Raw genomic sequence first — 12,581 nt, forward strand, 5'->3', positions numbered from 1 at the left:
TATCATACCAAATAAGATTTCAAGGAGGTATACAAATTAAAACTTAGCTAGACCTTTTATTTGATCTGAAATGGCAGCATGGAAGGAGCTGGAAGAAACCTGGGATTATCTAGTACAACTCTCTTGTTTATAGACAAGGAAACAGAAGCTCCCAAAACTATGGTGATAATCTCAGGATCACATATCTAAATTAGTGGAGAGCCAGGATAAGACATCAGGACTCTTTATTCTCCCCTACTATCTAGCTTACTGTCTCCCCAAATTTACTAAGCACTCACTGATTAAGAAGAAATTAAAGATAAATGGGAAGTCAGGAATAGAATTTAGGCTCTTGAAAATTTATAACATTATAACATCTTGGATGATTAGCTTGGAAGAGAAACAATTAACTGAAGCTTTATTAGACACTGAATTCTTACCAGCAAATAAGAGTGTAAAGACTACTACAAGTTGATAGAATGCATGACCCAAAATATTCTTCATCATTGTACGTGAGATGAGAGGCTTATTTCTACCATAAGGTTTCCGAAGCAAGAGAGATTCAGTGGGTGGTTCCGTTGCCAGAGCCAGGGAAGCGAGTGTATCCATTATGAGGTTTACCCACAGCATCTGCACAGCCTTAAGCGGTGAGTCCTAGAAAAGATATGTTTCCTAATAGACATTCACAACTACTCAGGGGCTCAGCAATTCTCAGGAAGCCTTTAGGGTTTAAAAACTTGAGAAACAGAACAGGATTATATTTTTATATCAACTAACCTAAAATATTAAGCTTCAGCTTAAATATTAAGTATTTTTTAAAAGGCATTTAATATACTTTTTTAATTTAAAGTAAACAAGTTTTGATAGACAAGTCATCACCTACTTGAGTAATGCAGGCGCCCGTAAAAGCAACAATCACTGCTACTACATTAACAGTAAGTTGGAACTGAAGGAATTTTGAGATGCTGTCATAGACGTTTCGTCCCCACATAACTGCTTTAACAATGCTTGTAAAGTTGTCATCTGTGAGAATAATATCGGATGCTTCTTTAGCTACATCAGTTCCAGCAATACCCTATTAAAAAAAATTTTGTGAATTAGACTAAATGTTTTAAGTATAACTTTTGAATAGTCAAAAAATACACATTTAATAAACAAAAAGTTTACCATTATACCTAATAAATATTACTTAAATTTACACTAAAAGAAGGTAACAGAGTTATTCTAAGATATTACTAGGAAAGACATTCTGGTTTAGCAGAAATCAAACAAAGAATGATGTATTAAAAATAAGGTTCAAGTTGGGTTAAAAATGGAGGAATGAATAAAGACATTACCTAAGTTCCTTCCAAAAGCCAGACAAAAAGCAAAAAAAAAACTCTTTTAATAAAAAGCAAACAAACTCTATGAAGACAAAGTTAGAGGACAAGGAGATTCTACCAAAAAAAAAAAAAAAAAAAAAAACCCATAAAACCTTAGAGGCTAGAAAGCAGATAGCCGAATGGTAAGTAACTCAGCAGACACAAGAAAGCTGAATCCTAATCCAAGGGTAGAGAAAGTAGAAGTAGCCCCCTTTCCCCCCCGACAACAGAACCCTCCTGTCAGCTCCGGACTTGGCAGATTTACGTGGCACTGGAAGTAGGGGTGAAGGTAGGAATAAAAAAAGGAAGATCTCTTGAAAGTCTACTGAAGACACATTTAGAAGCTTCAAACTAATAACAATGTCATCAACAGGAGAATGGGGTAATTAATAAATTGTGGATTAATAAAATGAGTGAACTACAACTATATTAACATAAATGACCTCACAAACATAATGCTGAATAAAGAAGATGAACTCAACACATAATGTATGATTCTTCTGTACAAAGTTCAAAAACAGGCAAAAGGAATAATCTTCAGGATACTGGTTTATCTTTGCAGAGAGATAAGGCAGTAATTAGAAGGGAGTAGGATTCACTAAAAAATTATCAAAAAGCTTAACCTCATGAACCTTGCCATCAGCTGAAAGCATTCCCCAAATTCATGTGTTGGAAACATAATCTCCAATCAACCAAGTGCAGACATGGAAACTCAGAGGTGATATCATGATTAAGGCTCTGCCCTCATGTATGGATTAATGTCATTATTTTGGGAGTGGTTTCATTATCAAGAGTGACATCGTTATAAAGGTGAGTTTGACCCCCTCTTGCTTTTGTGCTCACTTGCGGTGTTCTCTTGCCCTTCTCCCATGACACAGCATGAAGGCCCCCACCAGATGCTGGCACCCTGGCTCTTGGATTTACTCACTTCCAGAACCTCAAGTCAAATAAACTTTCATTGTTCATGAATTATTAAGTCTTAGATATTCTGTTACCACAATACAAAATGGACTAAGACAAACCCTTTCTCAGGAAGCAGCTGGAGGAGATGACTCCACCAGATAAGGGAGTAAACCAAAGATGATGCCACCGAATTCATGAAGTACAAGATCCAACACAAAGGAGAGATAAAGAAAATCCTCAGGTATGGAGACCAAGAAGAGAGCTGTGCAGCAAGGCTAGCAAACAGCGAGTGCAGATTAAAGCACACTGAAAGATCCTGAGAGACGTATCTGTTAGAAACTAAAACTGGTAAGAGTGCTAAAGGTCTCTGATGTATGGAACAGAGAATTCGGGGATGAATTAGTTAAGTACATAAAAAAACTAAGCCAAAAAAATTCAAACAAACCAAATAAAAATTAAAAGCAAGCAAGTAAAAGACAACAAATTATAGGGAACATAAAAAGTTGTGTAAGGAAGGAAAAGTAATTACAGTAGACCACATAGATTAGGTTGAAACAGCATTTACAGTCACAGTAAGGACTGAATATTGATTGAATCTAAATTATGATATAACTGCTGGCAGATGGGATAGGTAGTGAGCATGAAGGTATATGGGTTGAATGTGGTCTATATGCTTATGAAAGCACTAAGTCCTCATCTTCATTAATGAAAGTCAGTGGTTAAAGCCTTATATTAAAAAAATCAAAAAGCCCCAGAATCATGTGATTTAGAGATATAAAGGTACATAACTAAGGAAAAGCAGCAGCTAAAACAGTTTCCTTTAGGAGCCAAAAATTTGGTATGTGGCAGGGGACTTGGTATTAGGTCTTATAGAACTACTTGACCTTTTAAATGCTACGCATACATTGTTTTGATAAACACGAAGTTCAGATGAAATCTTTCTCAAAATACTCAATGAAGAAATAATCTTATTTTAGAATCTTAGTCTGCAGCTCCCAATGTGAATATTTTACTTTTAATGTCCCACTTTTTTTTTTTTGAGACAGAGTCTTGCTCTGTTGCCCAGGCTGGAGTGCAGTAGTGCGATCTTGGCTCACTGCAAGCTCTGCCTTCTGGGTTCACACCATTTTCCTGCCTCAGCCTCTGGAGTAGCTGAGATTACAGGCACACATCACCACACCCACTATTTTGTATTTTTAGTAGAGACAGGGTTTTACCATGTTGGCAAGGCTGGTCTTGAACTCCTGACCTCAAGAGATCCACCCGCCTTGGCCTCCCAAAGTGCTGGGATTACAGGTGTGAGCCACCATGTCTGGCCAATGTCCCATATATTTAACATACTTAAACTCCATGGGATTTTAAATGCAAATCTCACCATTCCCTTGCTCAAAATCCTTAAATTTCTAAAAATAACTCTATGGTGTTAATTGGTATTCAAATAAAAATTAGTTCTATGATGAAACAAGTCTAGAAAACTTTCAATCACAAAAGGTTAAACTGCTTTTAAAAAATGAGCTTCTAGGAGTCATATGATATCGCATAGTGTCTCTCTAAACTTACTTCATCAGAAGTAGGCTTGGCAAATGTTCATCTATAGGATAAGAGAAACAAAATTCCTTATCTTGGCATTCAAGGCCTTTTTAATGTGGCCCCCTGTGAATTCTTCTAGCTTCGTATCTCATTACAGCACCGCAACCTCTTCTAGTTAGATTGAACAACTTGTACATAATTTGCTGATGAATGAAGGCCTCTTGGTTCATCTCCTTCCCTCAGCTAAACTGGCACCTCTTCCAGAAAACCTTTCCCAGTCTCTACAGGCAGAGTCAAAGACTTCTGCCTGAGACACCTGTCACTGTCCTGTGATTATTTCCATGTGCTGTGAATTTTTAGGAGACAGCAACTCTTCACTTCTAATGTTTCTGGACTGGAATACTGAACACAGTCTCTTAATATTTGGAGTCCCGCATTAATCCAAATAAAATTTAAAATAAAAGTATTTTAATTACCTTAGGTTTTACTACCATAGATGTATTTGATTATTGGATTACACCACGACATTCAGTCTTTGATGTTAGCAGTATGTCTATACATGGTTAACTAATTTTTGGCAAGAATAATATCATGTGACAAGGATTCTCTCCTTTGACCAAAACTTGCTATGTAGATAATTATTATACTATGTTATTTAGGGAATCATGACAAGAAAAAGTCTGCACATGTTCACTACAGATGCAACCATCCATATTTTTGTCCTGAATATTTTCGATCCACAGTTGGTTGATTCTGCGGATGCAGAATCCATGGATACAAAGGGCCAAATGTACAAGCAGAACACACACTTTATCTATAGATCAACAAATCAAGGAAGTATGCTGTAAAATGCTGTATCTGCCTGAAAAATAGGGGATACATTTAGAAAGAAATTATCAACAGTGATTTCTTGTAACTAAAAAAAAAAACTCTAAGACAATACGTTTGTCTTTAAGTTTTAACTGTACAAATGCAAAATCAAAGTAAATTCAAGCTTAAACAAGAGTAGTTTCAAGTCCAAGCTACCAAGCACTTACAGTTTCTCTATGTTTTTAAACTAAATTTATTATGTGAGACAGTCTCGCTCTGTCACCTAGGCTGGAGTGCAGTGGTGCCATCTTGGCTCACTGCAGCCTGCGCCTCCTGGGTTCAAGTGATTCTCATGCCTCAGCCTTCCAAGTAGCTGGGATTACAGGTGTGACCACCACACCCAGATAATTTTTGTATTTTTTTTTTTTTTTTTTTTTTTTTTAAGTAGAGATGGGGTTTTGCCATGTTGGCCAGGCTGTTCTTGAACACCTGACCTTATGTGATCCACCCGCCTCAGCCTCCCAAAGTGCTGGGATTATAGGCGTGAGCCATCATGGCCAGCCTGTTTTTGAACTAAATTTAGACTTTTGATGTTATCATTAAAAAAAAAAAAAAAAAAAAAAAGTGGTACAACTGGGCCTAAAACCGTCAAGAGCTTAAAAAACACTAACCAATCAGCCACTGTATTGTGTATTTGTTTGATTATATTTACCTGTATTTATTTAAAGCCCACTGTATCTGTCTTACATTCAAGTTTTGGGAAGAAAGCTTTTTTTATTTTAAAATTCATTTTACATAACTGCCTTTCTGGTCAGCTGTCAGAATGTAAATAGCACTAAGAATCCTGCTAAATGCTCAAGAGCAGCAGTGAGTGATCCTATGTTCCTAAAGGGAATGAGCCTGTTTGCCTAGAGCAAAAGGAAGAGCACTTAATTATTCCATAGACCTCTTCAGCTATGCTTCACATGTCTTCAGAAGCTCCTACCAATGCAGCTGCCAACCATTTAAATTTGGGATGGGGTAGGGCGGGGGATCTTTGGATTCACTGCTTTTGATTGAGGGAAATTTACCCATAATTTCCTTTCCTCATCTCTCTCACTCCTGTTGAAAGGCTGCCACCATGGTAGATCTTCTAAATTTCCATTTTAGCAGCAAAATATCAGGGGGACAAATTATGCAAATAAACATTCGTACACAAAAACAATCTCTCATCTGAAAACCTTAGGGCCAGATTGTGATTCAGAATTCAGTCTCTCATAGTTTGGAAAGATAATGAGACACATAACCTTATATCTCAATTTTCCCAAAAGAGCTTAGCACCCCATAAAAATCACATTAAAATCTCCACAATGGCTATGAATATTCACACTAAGTAGGACAAATAACAGCCTCACATCAGTTCAGAACAAATTTTGCAATCAAATGAGTCCGCTGCAAAATTTAGGTTAAAAATTTCAGTTTCCTGATAGTTCTGGATTTGAGAATTGTGATTATGAACCAGTTATTTCCAAAAACAAAAATGAAACTCAAAGAAAATAAAATACTTAAATTGAGGACTTTGGGGAAAACAAGTAGGTAGACATTTTTCAATCAAAAAACATTATATATAAAAGATGGTATTCAATTACTGTTTAAATAACTGAAGATTAACTGAGTAGATGAATGGAAGAGTTTCAATTATATTTTTAATTTAAATACACACAACTGTTCTAAGCCTGTGTCCTGTGTAAAAGGGTTATTAAAAGGTTCAGGTAAGTTGACAGACATTAAAAAATTAACAGAATACAAAGCCAACATACAATATTATTAAATTGTTCAAAAGAAACAATCTAGTCAGATTTCATGACATCAAATAAAGCTAATGCATAAACGAATTAGACTTCTAAACCAATTTAGGCTTATTAATTATCCCTCAAACTAATCTTGAGGGACAGTGTTTAAAATCCATAGTAATTCAGTCAACAAACAAACAAATAAACCAGTCAGTAAATTACGTTTGGATATTTGAATGAGTAAATTCTTACCATTGCAAATCCAACATCTGCTTTCTTTAGTGCTGGGCCATCATTTGTACCATCACCAGTTACAGCTACAACCTGGCGTTGGTCTGAGACAGTGCTGTCAATTATACCTTAAATACAAGCAAATATTTGTGTTGTAAAAACATTACTCTTTAATAAGATGATTCTGAAGAATATCCTGACTAGTCAGTTTTATAGACTCAAGGTTAAAAATAAATAAACAAACATAAAAATGGAAATTGCTTAGATGTTGGGTGAGAACCTACTTCAGAAACTATGGGTATATTCAGAGCAATATCCTGTTTTAAACAATCACTTAAGAACACAATTTACCTAAGGTATCAAAGGAAATGTATTTAGATTTTGTTAAAACAGATGATATCCATGACTCAATCTAATATTCAGTATCTATTACTATTTTGGGAAGCAGAGCACATTTCTGTATTAAGAAATTGTGAAATAACTGAAAAATCTACTTACCTTTAACCAGTGTATGCTTATCAGTAGGAGATGATCTTGCAAGTACTCGAAGCTTTGGCCAAATCTTGTCTATCCTCTCTTGCTCAATCTGTAAGTGTTTATCAAAGTTAAAATATGCCCATAGTTTCTTAAATCCTAATGAGCTATCTGGCATATTTATCAGTAGCTCTCAAAGTGTGGTCCACAGAACAATACTATCAGAAACTCCTGGGAACTTGTTAGAAACTCCTGGGAATTTGTTAGATCTTGGGCATGGACCCAGATCTATCTTAGTGAATACTGTGGGGCAGGCCCAGCAATCTGTGTTTTAATAATCTTGCTAGGTGACTCTGATGCATACTCAAGTTTAAAAGCCACTGTTTTTTATATATCATTATAAGACCAAATTTTAAAAATCCTCCCACTGCCTATGAAAATAGAACTTCCTTAATTTAGCATTAAGAAGTTCAGAGAGTTTGGGGTTCCCTAAAATATGCTCCATACCAGCCTTTCCAACCCATCTCCCATTACTCCCTTATACATATTGTACTTCTGAAATTGGCCTAGATTCACTGCCGCTACTTTCATATAGCATTCATAGCAAGAAATGCTTACTCTCTTTAGTACCAATTTATTACTTCTCTCTTTTATCCCTTAGGACACTAGTATTTTGCTTCCTAAGGTATAGACTGCATTTATTTCATGCATGGTGCCTAACATAGTGCATATTCAATATGTGTTTGTTGAATTAAATTCCTAATATATTAAACATCTGTCAACCAAAAACAAAATATAATGAATCTTTACCTCTCCTTTTTCATTTCGTATTCTTCTGTTAAAATCTTTACCTTCTAGGCACAGAAAATCTTCCCCAGGATGTAAAATACCACATTTGGTAGCAATGGCCCGAGCAGTATTAATATTATCACCAGTGACCATCCGCACAGTAATTCCAGCCCTCTGACACTTTTTAATTGCATCTGGCACCTGGTTTACATTAAAAAAAAAATTACAAAGTTAATTTGGTATTTTTAGAGGGAAAAATATTTCACTGCACACAACTGGATTACTTTATAGTCTCCCAAATGATGACAATGATAAAATGACTTAATAATGATTGATTTCATTTCCAATACTCAACATTTCTTGCACTATTTTCAATAATCTCTTTCCAATTCCACTGCCAGACTTAGCTCAGGCTTCATTTTCAGCTGTCATCTACTAATTTGTTTGCAGTATTTATTTACAGAAGGCTTTTTAAAGCACCCTTTCCCCCGGCAACCATTAGGCAATCTTTTCTGGTTGGCTTTCTACCTTTCTGGTTTTACTACCCAGATTACACCAGAGTAAAATGTCGGTATTCTTCGTTTAGGGTTAAGGGTGGCTCACAATCCATATCTTTTAAGGTGTTACCTTACCTACTCCCATACCTTCGATTTCCATCTAATTCCATCATATTCTAATGACTTTAGAATCCACATCCTGCCCCTACCTCACCATAAAAGGATTCATAGTTCCACCTGAAAGGTGGATATCGATGCAGGTGTCTAAAAGTGAAACCATGTTTCCTTTACCTATCTAGCAGAAACCTAAGAGTCACCTGTACCTCTTCTTCCAGCTCTCTTATCCTACATCCTTAGAAGCCAGTAAATCCTGTGGATTCTACCTCAAACTTGCCCTGCATCATGTCTCTGTTGCTTGTTGCCCAACCTACTGCAATGGCTTTTTAATTGGTACCCTGCCTTTAAGTTTGTTCCTCCTTTAAAACATATGATATACTTGGTAGAGTTTTTTATTTTATTTTTTAAACAGAAATACCCTTTCTTAAAATATATGCTGATTCCTCAGCTGTTATACACAAACCACAAAGTTCTCAGTATAACAGAATCACTGTTTGTGCCTGTGCTACTACAGTTCCTTTCACCTAGAAAATCTTTTCCTGCTTTTCTATAACAAGAAAATCCACATGGATCCTACTGGAGCAGGGGTTGCATATTAAAATGCCTACAGGATCATGGAGGTAACATACATGAAGAAAATATGCTGAAAATGACAAACTCCCGAGACAAATGCCTAATGAAAGAGCTATTTAGCTCTAGCCTATTTCTGCCATGATGGAATGAGAGCCCAATGTTAACAGAACTTGTAACTGCAAAAGAAAGAAACACAGATTTGTGCGTAATCTCTTCATACTTAATGTTTCTAACTCCCCCCGCCCAACAAAGATAACTTGACTGAAGGCTAACTTTGGACTGCAGCCTAGCTGTTTGTGAAGTCTATCCTAAATCCAGTGTAAATCTAAGTTATCTGGAGCTTTCTTGGTGTACCTAGACAAAACTGCACCTTCATCTTATACATACCTCTGTTACAGGTCATTAAGTCATACTATAGTTGTTGTTTACCTGAATCTTCAATGAGCTTCTTGAAGATAGGACCTTTACCTTATCTTTGCATCACCAATACCTAGTATACCTTTTGTTCATTTAACAAATAAGCACCAGGCATGTAACTGGAGCTAAGTATTTACTGAACTGCTGAATTAAATATCTTTGGGATAATAGCAAGGTACATTTTCTAAGGGGTGCACATTCCAGACAAGGTACTTTTTTTTTAAGATGGGTCTCACTCCATCACCCAGGATAAAGTGCAGGGGTACAATGTTGACTCACTGCAACCTCTGCCTCCCAGGCTCATGTGATCCTCCCACCTCAGCCTCCTGAGTAGCTGGGATCACAGGTACATGCCACCATGCACAGCTAATTTTTTGTATTTTTGGTAGAGATGGGGTTTCACCATGTTGCCCAGGCTGGTCTTGAACTCCTGAGCTCAGGCGATCCATCTGCCTCAGCCTCCCAAAGTAATGGGATTATAGGTGTGAGCCACCATGCCCGACTCAGGGTACCATGTTTTAAAACATGTATGCAATGTAATTAATTGCAATTTAAATACATATTTATCTGTAAGTTTTAAGATTTATATCATAGAAGTTATTTCCCTCTACCCAGTCAACTCTTAGTGATTCAAATCATTGGAGGGGGACATCATATGCATTTACTCAAACTAATATTTACTGAATGCCAGGCACTGAGCTTAGGTCCTAGTGCCAGAGTGATGAGCAAAAGGACAGGGCCTGCTTAAATTATTTTTTCAAAAATATCAGTATTTGACACTAAAAACACTTGTCTGTTTTATAAATGTATATATCTCCTGTTATCTCATTTGAGATAAAATCTATCTTAAATTTTTATATCTAAGCAGTCCTTGATTAGGTGGTATCCCAGGATCATCTGGACAGGGAAACAATGAGTAAAAGGGAGAAATTGGTCTCAGGTTAAAACTACGTGGCAAATAATACATAAGAAAGGCACACTAACATTTATTAACTGCCTACTAATCATCAGATGCTTTCAGCTTAAAACTCACAAACTATCTCTACTATTAACATATAAGAAACTAAAGCAAGGCCAAGTACTTATACATATGTAATAAAAACTGGATTTGTTCTAGACATCTAATTATTCAAGAATCCCTCCACCAGAGCTGCACTGTACAAAATAAACTCAGAGAAAGCTGTTTCATATTACATCGTCTCAATTTAGTATATAAATACCCATCTCATTCTGTGATACTGAAAAACAAGTGTCATTTACATGCTTTAAAAAAGACAAAACTCTCCATCAACTGCAATGCCAAGAGCATGATAGTAGACTGATTTGTCTTCCAAAGAATGAAAGTTGCAGATACCCTGATTTCATGTTAAAGTTTAAACCGTAAGTCAATATATAGAACTTTGAAAAGCCAGGCACAGTAGTGCATGCCTGTAATTACAGTTATTCAGGAGGCTGAGGTGGGAGGCTGCTTGAGGCCAGGAGTTTGAGGCTGCACTGCACCATGATCTCCTGCCTGTGAAAAGCCACTGTACTCCAGCCTGGGCAACACAGGAAGACTCCTTCCTTAAAAAAACAAAAACAAGACAAAATAAAAAAACAACCTTTGAATGAGTCTCCTGTGACCACATGGCAAACATTACTCACCTGGCTATTTTATAAGCATTTGAAATTACAAAACCCCAAACCAAATTTATCTTAATCTCGCAACAGGCTGCTGTTTCTGGTTCTCTTATTACATTGGTAACCCTCTATCAGCTACCAAGTTATACAAGTTACAGACTGGTTCTCTAACTTGTATAGAGATAGTTAGCGACCACCTCCTTTATAAGACTTCTAATTGTGGCAACCTCTTAGTCATAAAAGCCTTCTTCCCTAGCTATACACTTTCTCTAAATATCTTGTTTCATCAGTGATTTCTTCAGACTAGCCCACTTTCAGGCTCTGAGGTCCAAATGCTTGACATACATTTGGATGTCTCAGATACCTCAATAATGTCAAAAACGGCATATCCAAACCCAACATATTACTTCCTACTGGTTCTATCCCCACTTACTTTGAAATCATTCCTTTCTTTCCATCTCCTATGCCACAACTGTAGGCCAAGCCATGATCATCTCTTGCCTGGGATCACTGTAATAATCTCATTAGCTTCCCTGCTTCTACTCTTCTTCATCTCTAATCCCTGTCTTACATGTACCCAAAATAGTATTTTTATAACATAAATCATGTCACTTCCCAGCCTGAATTTCAGAAAATTCAGAGCCCTCACAGCCCAGTAAGGCCAGAGATCATCTCGTCTCCCCTTTCTTCTTTACACTTATAGCCACACTGGCCTCTTTTCCACCTTTAAAATAGCTAAATACTTTTCTCACTTTCACTTGCATTTCTCGTTTTGTTTGGAATGCCCTTCTTGCAGCTATTTACATGGCAGACCCACTGTGAACCATCAGATTGCATCTCAAATGCCACATCCTCAGAAATTCTTAATGCAGTCTCTCTCCATTACTTTATTTCATTACACTGTGCATATCTTATATAGCCCTTTTGCACTTGTAATTGTCTTATTTAATATCATCCCCCCGATCGCCACCCTGCCACCCAGAATATCTTAAGGCCTATGAGAACAGGGACCAAGTCTTATTCCTCCCAGAATTCATTTTTCACTTGACACGGTGTCCATGTATCTATCATCCTACCTACTTAGCTGTCTTCTTCCTCTAGAATATAAATCTCAAGCCTATTCTGGTCACTGCAGTATTTCCAGTTCCTAGAAGAGTGCTACACATTAGGTTTTGAATCAATTAGCTGATAAAGTCACTGAACAAAAGTGGTTTTCTGTTAGTGCTTTTACTTATATTGCTTTTTTGCTCAGAATGTACCTAACTGCTCGCTCTCTTTCTTGGTTTAGATAATACTTCCTCCTTCTTTAAGAATCAGATCAGGTAATTAACCTCTAGGAAGTCTTACCTGACCCCTCCAGTGGTCAATAAAGCACAGTAGTCTTTTAGGCATATGTGTTTTAGACAAAGCTGGTATTTTAACACACTAGGTCTATGCTCTATACATTCTCCATTTTTAAAAATGTATTTTTACACGTCTAACGCTCTATACATTTTTGATTTTTAAAA

At 36.7% G+C, this 12,581-nt stretch overlaps 1 protein-coding gene across 16 annotated transcripts in view; it reads right to left on the reverse strand.

Annotated features, from left to right (window-relative positions):
• ATP2B1 (ATPase plasma membrane Ca2+ transporting 1) overlaps positions 1 to 12,581 on the reverse strand; it is a 68,452-nt gene that overhangs the window by 15,851 nt on the left and 40,020 nt on the right. For all 16 annotated transcript variants that reach the window (XM_063615144.1, XM_063615143.1, XM_063615149.1 and 13 more), the window contains 5 exons: positions 7,871 to 8,050; positions 7,085 to 7,172; positions 6,608 to 6,714; positions 863 to 1,054; positions 420 to 633 (listed from right to left, as the gene is read on the reverse strand). In XM_063615144.1, the coding sequence (XP_063471214.1) occupies positions 420 to 633; positions 863 to 1,054; positions 6,608 to 6,714; positions 7,085 to 7,172; positions 7,871 to 8,050 (781 nt within the window). The remainder of the gene's footprint in view (positions 1 to 419; positions 634 to 862; positions 1,055 to 6,607; positions 6,715 to 7,084; positions 7,173 to 7,870; positions 8,051 to 12,581) is intronic.

Source organism: Symphalangus syndactylus, chromosome 13 (genome assembly GCF_028878055.3).
Source record: "Symphalangus syndactylus isolate Jambi chromosome 13, NHGRI_mSymSyn1-v2.1_pri, whole genome shotgun sequence".
In the NCBI taxonomy this organism is placed as follows: domain Eukaryota; kingdom Metazoa; phylum Chordata; class Mammalia; order Primates; family Hylobatidae; genus Symphalangus; species Symphalangus syndactylus.